Source organism: Anneissia japonica, unplaced genomic scaffold (genome assembly GCF_011630105.1).
Source record: "Anneissia japonica isolate Jap-2015-1 unplaced genomic scaffold, ASM1163010v1 scaffold288277_len221691_cov202, whole genome shotgun sequence".
Lineage (NCBI taxonomy): Eukaryota > Metazoa > Echinodermata > Crinoidea > Comatulida > Comatulidae > Anneissia > Anneissia japonica.
This window is the reverse complement of record NW_022752073.1, coordinates 109,377-133,648: the sequence shown is the minus strand read 5'-3', so window position 1 is coordinate 133,648 and position 24,272 is coordinate 109,377. Positions and strand designations below refer to the sequence as shown.

Sequence of the window (24,272 nt, the reverse complement as noted above, 5' to 3'; positions counted from 1 at the left end):
TAAAACTAAAATTCATGCCAATATTTTTCCATGATTTATAATAATTGGAGTAATGCAAATGCATATTTTCTAAAAAAAAGTCAGTTTTTAGTGAAATTTTGCCGGGAATGGGGCTTTAACCTCAAGAAGCCCACCTCTAAAAGAAGCCCTTCTCTTCAGTTTGCAAAATTAATCTCAAAAAGAAGCCCATGGGCTTCTAATCAAGATAATATTGGCTTCTTTCAAGACTGATGTTAACTTTGATTAACATGATAGTGTGTCAGTATCAATATTATTTTATTGTACTAGTATTTTTAAAAGTGAAAATATATTAAACAGAATTTCGAATTCCTTAGTTAAAAATTGTTGTATAGCAGTGATTCCAAATTTACAGCATTAATTTTGATAACAAGTCCCATTTTTAGTTTGCAAAAGCAACCTTGAAAAGAAGCCCATCTCGAAAAGAGGCCCATTTCGAAAAGAAACCCATCCAAGTTTCCTAAAAAGAATGCCTGAGGCTTCTGTTTAACGTTGTATGTTACAGTGCAACAAATAAATAATCATTGATATTGACTGACTTGTCCTCGTGTTACTCAAACATTTACTAGCTTACGACAATGGATCCTTAATAATTTAAGAAAATATTCCCATAATTCCCATCAACATTCAAATTCAACAGCTTCTTCCAATGGTAAATATTTACTTAATAAGTACATACTTCATTGTATTTCATTTATTTATAAACTATGTTTTCCTTGTTTATTAACAGAGACCCTGATGGGGCTGTTGAGCATGCCAAGCAGACCATCTCTGACCTCCTATGCAATCGAGTTGACATCTCGCAACTCGTAATCACTAAGGAGCTAACCAAGACAGGGGAGGAATATGCAGGGAAGCAGGCTCATGTTGAGTTAGCTGCAAGGTGTGTTGGTTTGTTCTATAATACATTACTTCATGTTATGATGGTGATATTTTTTTTTTATTTCAGCAGAGCTGATAATGTTTGGGCCCACTAAAACTATAAAAACAATGCATATAAATGTAAAAAAAAAATTTAAACAGATCAGAGGTTTAAATAATTTATAAATTTATTATTAAAAATTATAAATTAATTATATAGAAATTAAGGTTCCTGTTTGTATTGTGCTGTTATACTCCATTTTCTTATTATTTTATATGTCAAGGTCGGAGACCTAGGAGTGTGAGACAGACAATGTATGCCCTGTTGATAATCAACAGGGGTGCATTAGTCTCTATTGTATGCTATTGTATATTTATATTATTTTATGTTATTGTGTGTTTACGCTGTTTTACCACAAAATGTAAACGTAGAATAACTATAAAATGTAAACAGAGTAACCCCTCTGTTGTAGTTACTCTATGTTTACGTTGAGCCGCCACAAAAATGAAGTAATGCATGAATACATGAATCAGTGTTTAAGCTGCTATTAGCAGAATAGCCAAATCCTAATAGTAGAAGCTGAATTTTGCTAAATATTCAAGTCTTCAAGTTTGCATGAGTCTTTAAAATCAGCACGGTCTACACCTTTCCCGTACTCAAGCAGAAATCTTGCAGAAACTAATCCTGCATATTCAGAATGTTTTAACTACTGTTTTAGTAATACTCTCCCTAAAGGTCGCTAGTGAGTGGTATAACCATGTACAGCAAAACACAACATCTATAGATTTGCGATTTTCTTTTTTTAGGAAGCATTATTAGAGAGTTTATTTTTATACAAAGGTCTCAACATAATGTTACATATTGTGTATAGTAACAAGGATACAAAAAATTCTTCCTTGAACCAATTTATTTTTTGTATGGGACTAGAAATAATGGGAATAGGGCTACATAAGAATTTATTATTATTTGCAGGTGTATTTAAGATTAAGTTCAGATTTGATAAAAAACAAATACTCATTTCCTAAATTGTATCCAATGGAAATACGGCTAGATAAGGATTTATTATTTGCAGGGGATTAGAGAGTTGCATTTGATTCAACAGAGAATACATATTTCCTTTCATAATCAATGGAATAGGACTACATTGGAATTTATGTATTCACAGGGGGAATAAACCAAGATAAACCAGAAAATACCGATTTTCTTTATGCTTCAAAGGGATAGGGCTACATAGGAATTTATTGTTATTCACAGGGGATTAAGAGATTTAAAATCAATTCAACAGAGAATACCCATTTCAAATCACAACTTTGATCTAATTGTAGATAAAGAATTTTGCTTTTAACATTGTAGGGTGTGTTTGTATTATTCAAGTATGTTATTAAGTACTGGCTTGTTATCCATAACAATGTTATCTTGTTGAATTCTTCACTTATGCTTCCTCTTTTGTTACTGTGATAATTCTGATTAATTTTCTGTTTCCTGCCAATTAAATGTTCTTGAGCATTCTTGACCCGAGGGGGCTCACTCTTAAATATTTCTATACGGGGAGGTGCCGCATTTACGGGGTATATTTTCGAGGACTTGATAGCACAAGTTTGGGAAATATGGGGCGAGTTGCAGCATTTACGGGATATACTTGCGAGGACCTTGTAGCACAAGTGTGGGAAATGTTCGGGGTGAAATTTGTAGTTAAATTCCCTGGCCTATCCGTGTAAAAGTGCCACGATTTCCTGCACATTGTGAGTGGGAATTTCAAGCTAGACTGGGCCCAATTGAGCCTACCTTTGGTACAGCCACAAGATCGCGACCGGACGAACACTTTTTGCCATCTGGAACCAGTAAATATTGCGCCCTCTCTGGCACTATTCAGTGGCCTTTTTCTGTCGTCTTTTAGAGCACAGTGCAATTTTAGTAAATGGTAGTCCATAAGAATTTAAAGTAAAATAAGTAGCTCAAGTGTCTCATGTGCGACGACACCCCCCTGTTTGTTTGGTATGCAAGTGAGCTCCCTGGGGTTCTTCATTATTTTATTTCTTGGTATGTTAGTTCTCATAATAAGATCCAGTATCTGTAACAACAAATGTAAATTATAAAAATGTAGGTAAATGATACTATAGAATGGTGTTATTTGAATTCACATTCATTGCCAAAGGAAATTTGTCTAGTTTCAATTTACAGTTTATAACTTCATTGAAAATATACAAAGTAATAAGCAACTCATTTTTTTGATCATTTTTTTATAGATTTAAATTGTAGTACAGTATATATTTGATATGATGTTAACATAAATAAGCATAAATATATTATTAAAAATGATGTAATATGATCTTCAGTTTTTTTTAAACCATTAGAAATTAAGTTGTTGCCTGTTATGTTGCTATACCATGAGTAATGTTTCTTATTATTGCAAATAACGATGTTTTTTTTTTTTTTTAATTATTGTCAATAATGATTATGCTATTGTTATTTTTTTAGTAATTTTGTTTTTGTTATTTGTATTACTTTTATTGTCAGTGTTATCATCATCAATATTATTTTCTCATCCGTAGAATGCGTAAAAGAGATGCAGGTAGCGCTCCCTCTCTCGGTGATCGTGTTCCATACGTTATCATCTCGGCTTCCAAAGGTGCTGCTGCCTATGAAAAATCAGAGGTATACTTTCTTTCCACTCAAAAATATTTAAATTAAATTTATTCAACTATTTAACACCTCTCAGGTATGGACTTGATCCCTGCGATTTACACATGCACTTACAGATGTCAGTCATGCATTGCAAATGTCTGTGAATAATGGAATAGTATATTTTGTAGAAAAACATTTGCAAGTATGAGCTATTCCACAGGTGGTCTACATGCAGACCGCGGGCTGCGTGCGGTCAGCAGCAATTTTGTTGCGGCCCATGACAAACCTGTGTGCAGTCTGCCTAGCATAGTTGGCTAGAAAACCCCTTGTTCTTACAGCCCAACTCCGAACATTTGTAAAAGTAATATTAATACTGAGCATAAATCGGCGTAATTGCTGCAGTGGATAAAGGTTTTTCTGAAAATGTCAAAAGTTCTGGTCTGGCCTTCAGTGTTTCATCAAAATTTCACTTTGGCTCTCTGACCACTTTTTATGTCCACCCCTGTGCTATTCTTCTAATAGGTACGTTTTTGATAAAGTTAATCTATTTTTTAAATTTTTTTTAACACCTTTGATTTTAGTAATTTGTTATGCAGTAATTAAACCCTAAGCAATTAAAACAAGAGTGGGCTACTGCATCATTGATACTCTCGTTTTATTTGTGCTATCAGAATATATTAACAACTTATGGTGGTGTATTTTAACATTTTTATATACTTTTTTTTCTCTTTGGTAGGATCCTATATATGTTCTTGAGAATAATATCCCAATTGACACAAAGTATTACCTCGACAATCAACTGAAAGGGCCTTTGTTACGAATATTTGAACCGGTTCTTGGTGAGGCAAAAGCTCTCTCGGTCCTCTTCAGTAAGTTATTTATATTTTTGTGAAAAAGAAATATATATCTGTCTGTCTTTCTATTTGTTTTGTGTACATTTACACTATGCTTGTAAGGAGCATGTGTCAATCTCCCTTTAACACTCTGCTCGCCAAACACAGTGATCCCCGTCTTTGGTAATGCAACGCTTGACTGCCAAACACGGAGATCTCTGTGTTTCAGTTTTTTTTACGGAATCCGATAGATGGGGTAGTTACCGACATGTACTAACAATTTGAACACTATATTCAGTCTCGACTGTAAGTATTTCACTATTTGTTGGTTTACATTAGCGTAGAGCGGTAGTGATTTACCTTCACGAAATCGCGATTATCTCAGCTTCGTTGTGCGAAATTGCGTAAATCTCAAATATTGAGTCATTTTCATTTTACTGTTACGGGTCACAGATTGTAATTAGAATAAAGTGTTCGGTATCATTGTAAAGCTAAAATGTTTGTAGTTTTCGTAGTATTTACTACATGTCAATCTGATCACATACGCACTCTCAACGAGCTTCGGAAAAGTGTTAAAATTTGCTAAAAAGTCTGGTGGTCGCTGATACTGTATTTTCAAACCCCTGGCGGTCAGTATAAGAATAAGCTTTACATAGATCATTCTTGCGACTTTTTATTATGCAGGGACTTAAACCGGGCACTCGTTGCAGCTGACGGATGTTGCCAATGCGATACTATGTAAAACGCAATGGCACAATGCGTCTGCAACGGATCATGTTTTTATGACGATCTGTTCTGACTGCCAACGACAATCAGACGGCGTCGCATTGCCTAGTGCTCACAGGGAGCAAAGTTGGATTCGGCGACGTCATACGATGAAGCGAGTGCCCAAGTTAAATGAGTATAAACGGTTCAAAAAGATAGACGCTACACTCACCAAGCTTTATAAAAAAACACTAGTTATGTTGCATCAAGGGTTCTAACTGATAAGCTCTCTATCGCCCAGCAAGCTAGCCTCATAATGGGTATCAAGGGTCAGGATTTTACAGCCATAATAACCCACAGTTAATGCTGCGTGGCGTAGATGTAAGGCTTGGGCTTTTCAACTGAGTAATTGCATGAGTTCCAGGCCAATGCTTTTACTTATGTTATGCCTTTCTTGTTTTAAAATGATGGGTCATTTACTGCAATCGACTTACTGTTGCAAAAGTTATGAATAAAAGTATTACTGCTTCTCTGTACTAAAGTATACAATACTGGCACATTCTTATGCCAACTCAGTTTAACAATTAGCAACAGTACACCTCATATTTGCACAATATAAACCATATATAAGTAGAAAAGGAATGATTGTTTAAATTGATTCCAACATTCTGCGTTCTTGGCTAACATTCAATTATCCTTCTATTTTGTAAAAACCTTCCCATACCTCATTTTGAATTTGACACAAGCAGCAAAGCTCAGACGGTTAAACTTGTGGTAGCCACTGTGGATGTCAGAGACTGAAAATACTCGAGGATAATCTAGAAAAATAACTTTACATTTTGATCGTACTTGTAACAGTTACATTGCATGAATTTGAAAGCAATAAAAAAAAAAACTAATGGAGGGAAAAAATCCCTTATTGAATATTTCATGACATATCAATTTTAATGTCTTTTTGTAGATGTGTCTAGATAGTTCTCTAAATTTGATGGAACATATTAACGCATCTCAGGTGCCATGCTTGGCTGTGTAGTATATTTTAGTACAGATACCGCTTCTTTTCAGAGGGCGACCACACAAGGACAAAGACACAGATAACGTCCAAGGTCGGTGGTCTGGCTGCATTCACTAAGAAACGTAGTACCTGCATAGGATGCAGGACGCCGTTGGATCGGGACAATATAGCTGTCTGTAAATATTGCAAAGAGAAAGAGTCAGAGTTGTTCCAAAAAGAGGTAAAAAAATATGTATAATATGTCAATTGTTCATGTTGTTATTGTTGTAATGTTAAGTATAATACAGAGAACTTATTTGGCTCCGAAAATATTGGTTTATTTTTAACTACTGATTTGGTATAGTCATGGTGACCCAACTTTTGCATAATTAGGTTGAATTGATTGCTTGCCAAATTACCATTGTCATATCGTTATCATTGTCATCACAAACATCATCATCATCTGTATTTGCCTGATCTTGATCATCATGTCTATTATTATCATCATCGTCATCTTTATTATTGTCGTTATCTTTATTTTTGTCATTGTCATCATCTTTATGATTGTTATTGCCATTCTTGCCATCTTCAATATCATTTCAATATAGTTGTCATCTTTATCATCAGCGTAATCTTCATCTTTTTTATTGTCATAGCCATTCTTGCCATCCTCAATATCTTTTTAATATGCTTGTCATTATCTTTATCATCATCTTAATTATTTTCATTCTTATCATCAATAGACAAAAATAATTGCATCCAATTGTCAAAGCCCAACTAACTCAGTTATTTTGGTTTCACTTCTTTGACAGTTTTATCATCCATGTCATTTTTATTTTGAGATTTGTAAAGTGCCATTAAAAGGCCCGGAGTCATGTATGAGTAGCTCTGTATTCTAAAGGACAATGGAGTTTTCAGGTTGTTTCATTTCATTTATAATCATTAAAAAAATAAACTGTCTGTGGAGAATTGGGAAATCCCCTAAAAATTCAATTGCATAATAGAATTATTGATGTAAAAATATCAAATAAATGATCAAATGTCAACAAGAGACATCAAACAATGCAGATTTAGTACAGAGACCTTTGAGATTGATTACCGGCCAGTTTCAGCGCTTATGCAACAGTGGCGTATCAAGGAGGCGTAACAACTGTTATGCAAAAATGTAGTATCTGTTATTTTTATTTGCATCCTAGTAATTTGAGAGAAAAATGTTTTCTTGTAAATTAAGAGCTAGTAACTTAAATATATATATAAATATATATATAAATATATATATATATATATATATATATAAATGTTTAATTTTGTTTTTTAGGTTTCACAACTGAACAGAAAACCTTATACATGAACAGGTTCAGCTTGTAATTATCTGCCTCAAACTTTAGACCTGTATTCAGACTGTAGGTTGCAACGCAGTTCATAAAATAATTTGTCAGCAATAGCAAGATAAATAATTTCTTTATTACTAGCTGCTTAAGATGATTGTGTATTGTCTGCACAAACATTTTATGTTTGCATAATGCCTATAATTGTTCTAATGTACAGTGGATTATATTGATTTACCTATTCTTAGTCAACTTGATGTGTTTACTAAAAGTAGAAATCGTTTGCATGAGGGTAAGATATTCAGAAACATAATAGATGAAGTTTGGGTAACCTAAGTAGCTAAAACCGAATACGAGGACACTATATCGAAAAGCTTAACCATTTTTTCGTTTTAATTGCAAATGTCTGTCTAAGGGCAATTCACATGAACAAATCCTTTGACATATACATGTGTGCTGTTGAGACTATGAAAGTGCTGTGATATTTTCTGACAATATAAATTATGTAACTCTAGTATAGCTGTTTTCATTGTATAATCCTTTGAGTGCCACAAATTTTAATTTTTTAAATTTTAGTATGCCGCACATAACTATTGATCACAAGGGCTGATGATTATTGCGTTCAATTTAGTTGTTCTTAATTTCTATATTTGGCCTTGCTAGGCGACAAAACATCAAACACTATATATTTTGTTGGTTCCCTTTCAAGGCAGTAATCACGCTGAGAATTATGCACACATGAAGTGATGTTCTTCAGAACTAATTTGTGTTTGGTAGGATTAAATATTTTGTTCCTTTTTGTGTTTCCTTGACCTGTTTCTTGCAAATAATAAACATTTATCTTTGAGGGAGATTAGTTTTATTGTTGTAATCACCTACCTGGAGTAAGTAAATCAATATAGTATTATATTATGTGCATTCATTTATGGATTGATTAAAATTCTGTATACTGCCCTCATGAGTCCACTAGACTAATTTACATATTATATACCTTATTTTATTACTGTAATTCATTGGTATACAAGAATGAAATAAAATACAGTAAAATATACAGTACATATTTTATTTTGGGTTTACTTAATCTTATTTTATTTAATATTTGCTATTATAAGATGGTTTAGATTTAGAACCATTAAGGCTTATGATGTGGGGTACATTTAAGATGTGAGAATTAACCCATTTGTGCTATTATAGGATGCAATAACTTGGTTTAGATTTAGAACCATTAAGGCTTATGATGTGGGGTACATTTTAGATGTGAGAATTAACCCATTTGTGTGATAACCCAGATTAATGGAGTTTAGAAGCAAAGTATCTTCACATGACATCCATTCTACTAATCTGCTTCATCTTGGAATTATGTTTTGTTTATTATTCGTATGAAAAACTACAACCCATAGCTATGAATGTTAATTTTGCTGGTAGCAGGTCAAATTATTCTTGGAATCTCATTTTGACAGTACAATCTGTAATCTATTAAGGACTATGTAAGCTACAGGTATTACTGTTCAACTTTCAACAAATCCAATTAATTATTTAAGATTAGATACTCTAAATTGATTTGATTTTCAACAAATATATTAATACTAAAAAAATTTAATTCTTCATTCTACATTAAACATATGAGGAGACCGAAATCATCTATTCCTTAGCCTGGCTGTGGATGTAGCCCCTGATATATACCGTAAACCTAATTGTCTCGGCCACTCACTGACACTAAAAACAGTGTATGTGCGCGTCTGTAATTTCGAACACATGGTAATGTTAATGCAAGGTTTTTTTGAAATATTTGATTTGAAACGACAGGTCAAGTGGATAAATCGGGAAATCTAAGGTACAACAAAATCCACCACAAATAATATGATTGATTCCTTAGGTTATAGTCATCCGAAGTTCAAGGAAAATAAGGATATTTCCTTCAAAACTAAAACAACAAAATGTGTACTTCGATTTAAATTATGAAGTAGGCTAAAGCACGAGTGTTTTGTAAGAGTATATTGATTACATTAAAACATGGATTAAAGTGTAATGTGAGGTCAACAACACCTTAGGAAATCTGAACAATCCCTGCAATATCCTGAAAATGTAATTTAATACAAGGTACTATCCTTGTAAAAGATAAATTTAACTTTATATTAAAGGTATTGCTACCTAGTAATAAGGGTTTAACAGCCTGTTTGAAATCATTGTATTTAGTGGTTAAGTTGTACTTGTCCCTAATATGGTTTACTGTATAAAATGTCAACCATTATCCTTTTTAGTGCCTAGTTTATTTTATTATGTATTTTTATAACTTTTATTCCTGTTAAGTCATTACCAATATCATGTGTAAATGCTATGTGCTGTCAGCATTTTATTCACTTTTGTAATTCTGTATTTTTATAAATTTCTGTAATTTATAAATTAATCTTGAATATGTTTTAGGTTTTCCTTTTTATTGTTTCTTTTTATGATCCAACATATGATATAAATTTTCATTTTTTAGAAAAATGATGAAAATAATACATATTTACATAGCTCCAATTCATTGAATGTAATTGGTATATTTTAGTTCCGTGCATTAAGAACATGCATAGTATATGATATGATACACTGCACAATGAGTGGAAAAGGTGCACTTTATGCTGGTTTGCCATTGGTTATCCAGTGAGTAGAATAATAACATTAGCGTATTTGATCACTGATTTGGAATTGGCACAAAAGGCTATTACAGTAAAAATAAATAATTAATAATTAAACGATAGTAAATCTTATTTCAACTTCATTATACTTATATAAAATTTGTTGAACACTCAAATTTTAGTTATAATGTAAATTTTATATTAATAAAAAAAGACTGTGACCTGAGATGGCACAAAAGGACAAAATATATAATTGATAATTAAATGTTAGCAAACATTACTTCAACTTCATTATGTTTACATAAATTAAATCAGTTGATCGACCTAATTAATTATAATATAACTTTTATGTTGATAAAGAAAATTTGTTGTGACCTGAGATAGGCACAAAACAGTGGCGGATTCGAGGGGGAGGGGGCCCAGCCGACCCGGGTCTTCCCTACATTGTTCAAAGTTTTACAAATACGGAGATTATATTAAAATTTTGTACCTCCCCAGGCCCCTTCAACTTGGAATTTCTCGATCCACCACTGTAAAAGGAAAAAATAAATACCATATTGAATAATGAAATTCTGGTGAATATTATTTCAACTTTATTATAAATGTTTAAATATAAAAATCAGTTGATCAACCTATTTTTAGGAGGCCAAAAAAAAATTGTTTGCCCTCCTCCACCCAGACCCTAACTCCCTGAAAAAAAATAGGGGCAGAAAAACAAAAAAACTTTAAAAAGTGGGGGGGTTTTTTTTAGCTTTTTTCTTTACAAATAAAAAAAATGTGAGTGAATCTATCTTCATTTTTTGTCAGATGCCCTACAAATTTGTTTAAAGTTGTTGTCTGATGTAAGATATTGCCATTCTAGGCCTCTGTGGCGTATTTTTATTCTATCTGATGAGTATTTACTGATTTTACTGATTTTCATTTTTTACTGATTTTCATTTTTCCTCTTCCCTTTTTGTTGTTAGTTTTAAGGTTTTTTTTTTTTTTTTTTTTTTCGATGCTGTAGTTTTATATGTATGTACAATTTGTTTTGTCTTTTACTCATTAATTTTTTCTTAAAGTTTAATTTCTTTTTTTTACTTTTTTTCATTTTGGTTTCTCTTTTATTCGTTTTACTTGTGATCCACTTGTGATACCAGTGCTACGTCACTGAAAGTGTTATCACACAAAAGACAGAAATAAATAAATAAAAAAATAAAATATCTTAAAAAAAATTAATAAAAAAAAAAATTTTCCACCCGCCACTATTTATCATTTTTTAAAAGAAGGGCAAACAAACAGTTTATTTTTTTTGGCCTAATGTAAATTTTATATTGATAAAAAAAGATCTCCAGATGTTAATTGATGCTGTGGTTAAGTAGCAATTCGTTTTACGTCAGTTTAACCACATTCCATAGCTACGGTAACAGTTCAAATTTGGTATCCAGGCATTCAGGAAGCATTGGATTGAAGATCTTGGAATCAGGAAAGACAATGCTACAGCCGGATGAGGTTGCAGTATCCTGGTCTGTCTTTGCAATGAACATATGTCAACAATTAGTTTTAAAATAATTTTATTTTTTTTTTGTTTTGTTTTGTTTTGTTTTTGAATTTACAATCACAGTAATCATATAATGATATTTACAGTGTTATAAAATTAGCTTTTATTACTTATTAACCAAGAAAGCAAAGAATTGGGAAGCTATTGTAGTTTCCTATATTCATTTTCATGTTGTAAATTTATTGATTCTCTGATAACTAGATTTTGATCACCCAGTTACCTGAAAATTGTTTTAAATATTTTAATGATTTAAAAAAAAAATTATAACTGTCACAATAGGTGATTGAAACATATTACAATATATTATTAAAATATAAAATACAAAAAAAAAATATATATCCGATATAATTTTATAAAATGTGAACATACAGTAGTATTCCATAACAATTTAATCTTCCAATCAAGTTAGCCGGAGTTAATTTCGACCTAGGCAAATCTTGCCTCCATCAAATACTTCTTCTATCCATATAATGACCTGTTCGAAGCACAAACTCCTATAGACTAAACCCAGTACTGTTGCGATTTTAATCGTATGAGAAATTTACTCATGAGGAATAGGTCACCAACTGTCACGTATCAGTTTTTGTTTTCATTATTCGTTGTACTATATAATTTCATAATATGTAAATTTACAGGTATTTCAAAACTAAACTAAGTGTTGGTAGAGGAAGTGGCCTTTTATTAGGCAGCTGCAAGTAAATGTCCTTGACAAGGCGCTCTGTGTTAATTCTTTTTCAAGTCTAATCACATATACAATCAATTAAAAACTTGGTAGTTGTCAAAGTAGATGATTTGTTGGTTTTTAGTGATATCTTCCTCTTTGTATTATGTACTTACGGTTGAAGAGTGCTTGGAATTTACTTGTCAATACATCTTATTGTTGTACAAGTGTCTGAAACCTTCCTGTTTTTAGCTAAATCACTTTACATCTTTGCCAAGATATTTCTTTTACCACTTGAATAATTACAGATTTTGAAATGTTAGGAGTAGCTTAGATTATTCTTGTATGAATTGGTAATTAATTTATTAATGTAAATGTACTTCTGTGTGATCATATTAAATATTAATAACATTGTGGATGTTATAGGGTAGGGTGGTCGGACTGACCAGGTACACAAGTTCGTAGGAAGGATTTCTAAGGTTGTGGTGAGGAGGAGTGGTTCTAATTTTTGGCAAAAGTCCACGTCCACCTTAACTCCACTATATTTGGGAAATATAAACACCCTAAAATGACTGGAAACTGCATTCCGGTATTTTAAAAGTGGCAGATTTAAAATGTTAATTCCAACTTCCATGCAATGGTACTTTTGTAATAATAATTTAGAAGGGAATTTCTGGAAAAGAGGGGGTTCTTTCGAAATCCCCTGGCTACAGGATTGATACAGAGGTTTAAGAGTTATTGTAACAGAAAAGGTGGCTTGAAGGGGCCCCTCTATCTTATTAACTGTGTTCTGTAATATTAAGTTAGTGAGCATATATATGGTACTGGTACAGGCATGTATGATGCGCCTCTTCCTTGAGGTTATAAAGTGCAGTTCTTTTTCCTGGTCATTGGGTCCACATGCTTTAAGTGTTGCCGTTGGGAATCAGCGCAGGAGCAGGCAACCCCACCAGGAACCCATTTATACTCCTGGGTGGAGAGAAGCAATGCAGATAAAGTGTCTTGCTCAAGGACACAAGCGAAATGCACAGCAAGGGATAGAAAACCAGACCTCAATGTTGGGAAACCAAACTGTTCATATACCACTTTTTTTCAGTTACAAAGAATATCCAATAATTTATATTATGAATGAATTATATACTTTTACTTTGGATTGGAACATAAAGTTGTGAATTCCTTAGTACATAATTCATAATTGATCCTGTGGGTCCTGTGTACATAACTGATGCTAAATTTCAATACAGTATTTTTGATGAGAATATCAATGTCCAGAAGTTATAAAAATATAGTGTAAGAGGTTAAAAATTAATTAAGTGGAACCCATCATTTATTTTATATTTGCTCTAATGTATGAACTTTATCTATCAATCAATCAATCAATCAATCACTCTAATACAGTAATCAATCTAACAAGATAATTAAGTCGCTTGTCATATAATAAATCACATTGAAAATTCTTTTTGCTGCAAATGAGGTAAATGAAAGATTTATAGCTCCCAGAATGTGAAGGTGCCCAATGGCACAACTAAAGTGTCAAGAACACAGCGCCTTGTAGAGCAGCAGTTCTACAATGAACCATGATCTGATATTCATCCATCTTAGTGTTACAATTCGCATTGATGAGTAGTGTTTTGGGTCATTTGTTCTGTTAATTAGATGTGATTTATTAGTCTACATTGAACTAACAACTTACCTTAAAAATAACAAAATACCATAAAGAAAAATAACACTTCAAAGTGTTACCTTGCTTCCCTAGTTTAATTCTATCGTTTGCTCTCCTTGTATTTCATTTGGAGGGCTGAATTGTCATTAGATTATCAAATCATCTTTCAAATTACAGCATTTGTACTGTTGGTCCTGTGTGTAATAAGGGATGTAGTACACTGTGAGGAAAAGAGCAGGATGCAGTTGAACGTTGGCGTTGGCGCCTAATCCGCTGAGAGTAAGCCCTTAACCTTGGTGCGTTGTATAACAAAAAATATCCAATCCGATCGAAGAAAATTGGTTTGTGTTTGACCATGTAGGATGAGGATGTTTTTTAAAAAAAGCAACAACAACATAAACCATGTCACAAGCGGAAAGCGGCCATGTCCGAAAAGATTACATGCTGTAGTTTGTATTTGTGCATGTGCAAAAAATAACAGATTACGGTCACATGATGTCTTCTGTTATCGCGATAACTAATTAACTTTTTTAAATTTTTTTATGACTGTATTTATGTCACTCTCTGTTTGATCCTAACTGAGAACCATCTCCTTCATCCATGGTTTAACATACAAAGACCCCTACATAAAAAATGTTTACAATTTCTTGTTTCCAGAACACACGAACCTCTGCTACTGTATTTGAGTACAATAATAAGAGCATAACTCTGTAAAACCTCTACCTCATTGTGTGTTACCTTTGATATCTATAACCAACTATAATGCATAAGATCAAATATGACCCCTCTTCCATTCTTCATTCCCCATTCACTAGTTTGGTGATAAATTCAGTAAGCACAATTTTGTCCTTTACAATTGTCATTGTGATAAATCATTTTCTTATTTAATGTTAATGCAAAAGCTATAGTCTTATTGTACCAACTGCATTCAGAAAATGAATGTAAAAAAAATCAATGCGAAAGTTTTTTTTTTGCAGCCATATCTAGTTATTTAACCCGAGTGAATTCTTATCCATTGTCAACTGTTGTGATTTCTACTAATGGTGTTTACCCACAGCCTTCTCTATAAAAAAGGTTATGTGTAGAATTATAGCGGGCAAACTATGTTTTATAATCGATAATAGTCAATGTACTCCATGCTGTTTTGTACATGGAGCATATAATAATTAGCAGTAGGGAAAAAGTAGTATTGAATAAAAAGATTGCCTGTAGTTACTTGTATAAATAATAGATAACAAAACATAGCGTGCGTGCTGCAGTTTGACATGTGAATGGATATAAAATCTGTGAATAATTGTATTTAAAAAACGAAACTATAGACATACAAAATGAAACTCATTGCTTTTCAGTTTTATTAATAGAAATCTTGGCCACTGTATGTTGTAAATATATTATCTGTTATTGCTGACGTTGTCTTGGCAAGTTAACCAGCATTGATCATTAACGTCATATGATTATTTTTATAAGTTTATATATTTTTACATTATATTTTACATTACGAAAAAGCAATATATTTATTTGGAGGCTACAGTACGACACTTACTTGAAAGTGGCACTTATTACATATTATTGGAGTGGTGTTACGCCAATTTTTTATATAGTACAGTATTTAGACGAGATATTATTTCGCTGTTAGAAATCATTTCTTGAAAATTTAGAATATTTAGTCATTAATAGACCCTTGGTTAAGTGCCATATAATTTTTTTTTTAAATACTGTGGCGCTTTTTCCTAAGCATCGCGTAGCAAAAAAAGTTCATGCTATACCAGACGTTTACTTGAGAATTGCACTTATTTGAGGGAGCACAAAGCTTACTCATCCATGAAGTAGACAAGTGAATCATAAATATATACATTGCGTTGCACAGTTTTGAAAACTCATTATGCATTAGTTTCACTTTCTGGTGAGAACTACCATACAAGTTTCATAACTAGCTTCAAACTGTAAATCATTTGTGCACTGTATTTTGAGCAAACAATTAAGATAATATGTAATTTTTATCAATTATCATTTATAAACCATAAGCTCTTGCAAGTGTCTGATAATATGACAAACTAAAACTTAAGTAAGCTTATCAAAATTATAATGAATTAACATTCTATTCTATATATGTTAGAACATATTTATGAGCAATGATATAAAATATTGTGGCATCATCATAAATTTGCATTTAATAATTACTTTGTAATTGTAAACTTTTGTCTTAATTAAATTTTTTAAATATATATTAAATCATTATTTTTGGAAATTTAAATTGTAATATGTATTTAATCATTGTAATTTTTGTATTTTTTATGTATGTCAATTGTTATTGTTTACTGTTTATAAAAATACTTGAGCAATTTGTTTTCGTTGGTAGGGTTTATGTTAGTGTCTGAAGATGAATTTCTAGCTTGCGCGTTTAGTAATTTTGGAAAATAAAGATTTGATTTGATCTAATTTAATCATCTTTCTTAATCCTCAGCATAATTGAAGACCTTGCCATTGTGGTCTGTTTTGAGCAACTCATTTAGGGCATATAATTTAGCTGAGTGATGAAAATTGATTTTTCATCTTTTTAAAATGGGAATTCTAATTTATTTTTAACATTTTCAGCATGGACAGATGGATAGTTGATATAATACGCATTAAATCCTACTAAAGGGAGTTATGATTTATAATTAGAAAAAAATTATTGAAACAAAATAGAATGAAAAGCACAGTTTTAACTAACACCGAACAACTATAAGAAATAATATCAAATCTTAGAACCATACAAAATGTTAAAATTGGTGGTATTATATTGCCCATAAGATTGCTCAAACATGATAGCATTAAATAAGTGAGGTGTGTATTTTTTTTGTTCTCAATTTCTTTAAAATCTTATTTTTTTCCCTAGATGTCCCAATTCAATGCCATGGAAGAGAAATTCTCAAGACTATGGACACAGTGTCAAAGGTGTCAGGGTAGTCTACATGAAGACGTCTTATGTTCAAGGTAAACATCTTCCAACAATGCACAGATACACTATTGTATTTGAGCAGTTTGTGCAGAGGTTTCAGGTTGGGCCGACAACCTTAAGGTTTAGGGTATGAACCCCTTGTTGTACATTCCGTATGTATTCTTGGGATAGGTACTTAAGTACCTTAGTATGTTTGTGTCTCTCTTTTCCCAAGAGTATAAATTAGTACCTGATAGAATGTTGTGACATTGAATGTAATAGGTTGTGCACGTTGAAATGTTCAACATACCATACTTAATGTTCCATTCTATATTTCGATATCTTTTATTCACAAAAAAAAATATACAAGACAACAACAATATCAAATCCATAGCAGCCAGTGGCTGAATTGGGGATTCGATTTACAAAAAGTATAACGTAAGGATAGGTTTATGCGAGATCAAATGCATAGCGTGTGATGGGTTTATGATACATTCAAGTAGCCTTCATACATATCTTTTATAGACTTCTTTTAGTCTATTCAATTGTCTGAATTCAAAACATTACCTAATCCTCAGTGTTCCCCAAAGTTGGATTTTCCAAAGTCATTTTTGGTTAAATTATATAGAATGTGCATAGTTCAATTTCAAAGTAGTTGACGTTCAGTCTTAGAACTAAATATGAAAAATAATGGTTTTTAATAATTTGAAACATTTTTCACAATTAAGCAAAACTATGCATCCCAAATTATTAGCAGAATTAATTTTTCTTAGGACAACGGATAACAATATCTACGCATTTGAAATTACACTGTTCTAAATTTTGGACTATAAAGTTATAAAATTGAGGATATCGAGGCTTGCATTTGTATTTGTAATTTTTAAATACTGTGAACAAGATTTGACCTTCCACACACACTAACCTCCGTCCACACACATTTTTTGTTTCTAATTTGATAACTATTTATAATTGTGGATTGTTAATTGAATATTACTTTGATTGTGAAAAAACCTAAAAAAGAAAAAGAAAGAAAAAATTTGTTGAAATTTTTAGATGTAATATCAGTTTCTGGCACAGGGATGCTCTTCCTCAATCCTGTGGTAATTGTGGAAGTGATCAGAGTGGCATCACTTCCATCGTATCTAGTTAGCATTCTCATGTTCTTTAAATAATTTTGTGTACTCACAGTAATACGTTAACCAAACAAGTGTGCGCAGGGATGTATTAATTGAGTCCACTCAGCCTTGAAGTTTTTCACCCAGTCTTCATCCCATCCTTATTAACCCACTTTTCCATCCTTAAAATGTTTACCAATGTTATCACGCACCCATCCTAAAAATGTCAATCACCCACCCTTAGCTATGAAAACCTGTATGTTGTTATTCATTCTAAATTATGCTGTTCCAAACAAGAAAAAATACACATACGTATAAAAATATAAAACTATAACTTATATTTTATTTATCTAAAAACCGAAAAGTCCACTGATTAATCTCAGATAAGATAGTATAATACATAATCCAAGTATCAAAATGCACGCCATCGTGTCGGGATTCAATATTTAGATTTTATGTCATCATCAGGAATAATAATGACATAATTAATGTCGAAATATTGAATCCCGACACGATGACATGCATTTCGATACTTGGAGTATGTATTATAAATACTATCTTATTTATCTAAGTACTGTATTTAGTGTGTGTCTGGAAAACCCATCATTAAATGGCAAATTTGCAGTAATTTAACACCTTTCATTTGGAAACGTTTCATATATCATTCTGTGTGATAACATTTAAGCAGGCCATAATATACTTGTTTTCTTATTCATTCTATATATACATGTATGTGTCACTTCCACAGTGTTTCTAATTCCTACTTAGTTCATCTCAAATTCCTAGTTTATTTTTATATTAAAAAGTCCACATAAAGAGCGATTAGATCATGTTTTTATATGTCAATTAATATACTCTAAATAGGTTTATAGTTATAGCAGTGGCAGACCGTCAAAGTATGCAGTGCACGCCCTGGCTAAAACAAATTTTTTTTTAAACAATAAATTATTGTACAGTTTCCCCGTTTTATTTAGCGTAAGCTTACAGTAGCGCGGTAGATCGTCGCTAAAAGCGGTAGACTACCGCATGTAGTGGTAGACTTGGGACCCCTGCATGATTTGCAACAGATTATGGTATGCAGTTTTGTCTGAATGGGGCTTCGGTAATGGTAGGATATTTGTAGATCCCCTTCCACAATAAAATCGTGTGAAGGCGCTAACAGTATACAGACCCAAAGTCAGATTGAAAAAATAAAAATAAATATAAAATTTTAAAATAGATAAAGAATAAAATAAGTAAACATGACGTTCAATTATTGGTGTTAGATGGCGGCCAAAATTGGCCAAAAAGCAAATCGCGAACACAAAAGGGAAAGGGAATTTGCACTCCCGATGTTGAGACAGCGTCACTACCCCAACCGTGTACACACAGGTACCCCGGCGACAGTTTGCTGTTCTCCAGTAGCTTTCACCTTGGATAAGCCTCGGCTCTACTACCGTGCACTGTTAAGGTGGTGGTGTCAAACTGCAGTTTGTGAGAAATGAAATGATTTTGATGACATCACAAGCTACTGTAAACATGATAGCTTATGTTCTTGAACTTGATTTCAGATGGGATGGTTCCTGTGTATAAAATGTATATGTACATGGAAATAAGGAGGGAGTGGACCTTTTTGCACAAGCCCCTCCCTTTTGATATTGTTGTTAGTATCCGACAAAACGACAGTGTCAAAACTTTTTGTGAGGCAAGGGCATATTAATGGTCCTGTTCTGATCGGTCAATTGTTCAGTTTGATTGACACTCCAGAAAAGGTCATTGTTTTCTGAAGTTCTTAAATATATTTGTTCACACCATTAAGTTTCATGTGACAAAAACCTGTTATTTGCCTTTTTTTTGTGATACGGCATAATGCCCTTATATGGGCATGTTATGCACAGAAGCCACATAAAACGTGACAATGTGAACTGAGCTTAATTCACATTTAGTATTTTCTCTATATATTTTGCAATTCAAAGTTAATACATTTTTTAAATATACAAAAAATTAGTAATTCAAGCATTTTTTAGCCCTATCACAAATGTGCTTTTTTACAATGAACATAATAATTAACTTGTACACAAAACATATAAATGAATTTAGTAAAGTGTTTTTTTAGACAGAATATTAAGTAAAACCTTTATTATTACTTACCAGCACATTTTTGAAATTAATTTCAGTTTCATTCTCTATATTCTTATCTTCTAGTGCAGGAAATAATTATGTATTTTCTCGTAGTGTTTTCCTTATGCATACAATATATAGTAAAATTTTAGCCCCATTTCCCATTAGGCTTCCTGAATAGATACTCAGAGTACAATGCTTATCTTAGATGATTTGGTTGCAGGGGACAAATTTGTATCTAATCTAGTTGGAATTAAGAAGCCTAGGACTTGATACTGCATCCTGTATTGGTATTTTTATTGTCTTGTTTCTGTGGATTGATTACATCACATTTAATGAACAGCTTATCAGGGAATATACATTTGGTTTTAACAAGTGGATACCAAATTTTCAGGAAGCTGTAATCAGTTGAAAAGAATGTTCCTATCAAGAAATTTCATTGTCTTATATTGTTTTGTTATTCATTATTTATTACGCAGGCCCCCAAGATGCAAGTGTAGAGTCCTAACAAAACTATTATTAATATCAGTATTTATTATTTAATTTACTATATTACTTTTCTATAAATTTTAGATTTTTCTTTTTATTGTTACAGTCGGGATTGCCCAATTTTCTACATGCGAAAGAAAGTACAGAAAGATCTTGCTGACCAAGATAAATTAATCCGCCGTTTTGGGAATCCAGCATGGTAGAGGACCACACCACGATAGCCTGCCGGATGGAGTGAACTTGGACTGCCTCCTTTTTGGAAGGTAGGCCAAGTGAGGAATATTTTCAACTGCTGCTTTTGCGAAAGGCTACATTTACTTCAAAGTTCCGCGAACTATAGTCCGCGACCTAATTTTGGGCCTCAAAACATTTTTGGAGGGTCGTGGAGTTGCTCAGAAAAAAGAATTTGTTTTTGTAAAACTACTTCATTGATACAGTAAATACACATTTTATACAAAATGTTGGCATTAGAGCAGATGATGTCAAGTTATTGTATATCGTAAGAACATGGAGGTAATGTTCATGATCGGAACTTTTTGCCAGGTTGTAATATTTTGGTCCCTGGCATGGCTGGGCCAGGGGCTTGGTGCCTAGAATCGAAATACGGCTGAGATGTTAAAAAGTTAGCAGAACGCTGCTTTATTTGGCATACGTACTACGCGAGCACTAATTTGCAGGTGCTACTTTCATAAAACATTTGTCATCAATACACTACAGTACTTTTGCAAGGAACTTCATGTATAATCATTTGTGCAAATATTACTACGTGATTAATTGTCTGGAGAGAAATGTCAGTCTAAGTGTATATTAATATTATGTCTACTTTGGTCTGTACCTTTTGGGAAATATCTACACTTCTTACAGATCAGATCTTTAATGTGCAAACGTGTTGCACAGGGTAACAATAACCTGAAGTTGTAATATCGTAACTAAAGTGCGGGGGAGGGGTAGCAATCAGATCTCCTTGGTTTAGCATCTTAAATGTGCACACAAACTATGGTGCACGCGGTATCAATGACCTAAATGTGCATTATAATGATTGAAACAGAGGGAGAGCAGAAATAAAATGTTTGTTTCAGCAAAAACATAGTGCCTACCATAAATTTACCAAACTGAACTATGTTTCATTCCCCTTATATTCTTTCTCATATTTGCTTAGGAATTTGTACTTGGCGAAGTTACAAATATTAAATCCTGTTTTATTTTATTCTGTGGCTAGGGGAAACTTTCCCTAAACTACCAATTAATTTCCAAAATCGTCTTGGGTACATTTCAGTAGACAACATATCCATTACATTGTGTGAGTCCTATTATCAAAATAATATTAACAATGACGTTTTTTTTCAAATGAACAAATATTGGAACCAGCTGATAGTGCAGTTTAATTCATAGTTCATTTATAACATGTTTTTTTTTTTTTTTTCCTGGAAGTACGACTACTGTTTTGTGCTTGGTACTGGTACTACATTTGTAATTGTAATTGTAATTTCTAATTGAATATTGTAAGCTTTTTTATTATTACAATCACTTTGTCATTTTTTTTAATGAATTCTATGGTTCATGGTTTAGCCATGAACTATGTAGTTGCTGCATATTCAGGTCGACTTAAACCAGCTTGAAGTTGCTAGGCTAGCTTTTGTAAGCTAGCCAGGCATTTGACCACTGGATTTTGAAAGATATAACCACATGGACTGCTTCTGTATATAATGACGAGAAGTAAAGAGAATAATAATTCTTACATTACATGATGCCTTACAACAAAGAGTATAGAATTGGTCCGAATTGCCCTGTATGCACGCAATGGAACATTAATGAAAAAATACTGCCACAAGATAGGGGGCGCCCTAGTAGAATTCGAATAGAGTTAACTCAAAACTCATCTTGTAAGGACATGCCCTTTGTGATAGTACTTTTTGAATAGGATTATGTTCCAACAAAACCACGAGAGTTGCGCCTCTTGCAGTTCGATCTACACTTTTTGTAAACAACCTTGAAGTTCTTGCAGTAAGTGTCTAAATTCACAGATGACTTGGACTCTATAACCAGGTACACCCTGCTCCTTTTTTTTTTCCCCGCAATTTTTTCCCACCAGCTGCATAATATTGTAATAAAGGTCTGGTTAAACACATCAAGCTATTAATTCAAAAACAAACTAAAGCAATTCAAAAAGAATAGTGAATACGCGGGTTCTGAGAGGACTTTTGAGTGATTGAGATAAATCGCTATTTACATTTTCCGGAAGGGCACTCAGAATGAGTGCTGGGACAAGCCGGTTTGCTTATAAAAGAAGTTTTCAATTTTATTAGAGATCTTTCTGTGTAAAAAGTGGTCACAGACTTGACACCATAATCACACAGGAGAGGGAGACCCAACAGACGATGGTGTAATGACATCAGGGAATTCAGTGGCAGTGATTGGAGGCAGCGAGCATAGAGTAGACTGCCGTGGAAAACTAATGGAAAGGTCTACATCCAGCACTGGATCGAAACAAAATAACAATTCCCGATAGAATTTGTGTTGTTTATAGAATGGATGCAAGTCAATAAGCAAGTGCATTGATATAGAAGTGAGATGAGCTAACCTAATAATATATAGACCATTTTCTCAGATTTATTTTTAAACAGCGCTGCCAACTTCTCGCAACTCAATGGGGGTGGAGGGACTTCAATCGGCCTAGCCTGAGCAGCTGGCTAGTTAGAGATAGAACATCGTGCAACGGATAGTGCCTCTAGACCCTTACTATAACAGCAGTAGACAACAGATACAATCTTGCTAATTACTGTAATTACTGTGTATGTAAACATATAAATAGGTTTTTAAGACTTGTAGACTTGTTTTTAATATAAGCATTTCATGTTTTTTCCATTTAAATAATTGTGCTTGTTAGTAATCTACGTAGAGTGAAATGCTAGGTCTCTGAAAGTCCCTCAGTGGTAGTTGCCTGGTTATCAGAAATTTTCATTTCAAATTTTGCAAAAATGGTCTATGGTTATCATTACAACTACTACTAATAATAATAATAATGGTACCTCTAGATCATAACGACTGTTTTTCACTAGGCGAATTTATTGACGTCAACGAATACGCAGTAACATTTCTATCGGAGTTTTTTGCTTCAGCGAAATCAGTAGTTCGAACTGTTCCTTTTTTTTTTGCAAAGCAAAAAAATGTGCAAGCAATCACAGCTCAGGAAGCGAACCGGCACTTTCGACTCATGCAAATACATTTGCCTAGCGGAAAGCAGCCTTAATGTATTACAATGTAGTAACACTCTTTTTTATAGACAAAATGTAATTTTGAAACTATTGTATTCAAGTGGAGGTGGGTTTTTTTTTATTGTTTGGTCACAGTTTGCCTTGTAATCTGACTGATTGAAGAATAAATAATGCCATCAAAAGTGATTCAGTTTTATGTGTCTGCTTTTAATTTTTAGCATCGATATTGCTCTTGTTTGTTTCTCTTTCGCTTTTACCTGTGATAATTGCCTTCTATTAAAAATATTCTTGCTAATAATCTAACGTTCAATTCTCTTAATAGCTTTCACTTTCAAAGCCTTTCTAGTTTATATGGAAACTTCCAGACTAATTGTTAATACTTCTTCATGAATAAATTAGCTTTTGTGTTTTAAATCACTGATATAAAGGTATTTTCTCTGTAAGATATCGTTTACGCTTAATGAGACTACAGTATTCAAATTTTAAAGAGATATTGTTGAAAATTGCATTGTCATATTAAAATTTGAAATTGAAACACTCTAAAATGAGAAAGATATACCTTACTAAAAGAATTTGGTTTTGT

At 32.7% G+C, this 24,272-nt stretch overlaps 1 protein-coding gene across 1 annotated transcript in view; it reads left to right on the top strand.

Annotated features, from left to right (window-relative positions):
* LOC117122104 (DNA polymerase delta catalytic subunit-like) overlaps window positions 1-23,875 on the top strand; it is a 43,504-nt gene extending 19,629 nt beyond the window's left edge. Inside the window, exons 17-22 of the mRNA XM_033267579.1 lie at window positions 749-901; window positions 3,433-3,535; window positions 4,242-4,374; window positions 6,109-6,278; window positions 16,729-16,826; window positions 20,581-23,875. Of these exons, the coding sequence (XP_033123470.1) occupies window positions 749-901; window positions 3,433-3,535; window positions 4,242-4,374; window positions 6,109-6,278; window positions 16,729-16,826; window positions 20,581-20,677 (754 nt within the window). The 3' untranslated portion in view covers window positions 20,678-23,875. The remainder of the gene's footprint in view (window positions 1-748; window positions 902-3,432; window positions 3,536-4,241; window positions 4,375-6,108; window positions 6,279-16,728; window positions 16,827-20,580) is intronic.
* The last annotated feature ends 397 nt before the right edge of the window (window positions 23,876-24,272 follow it).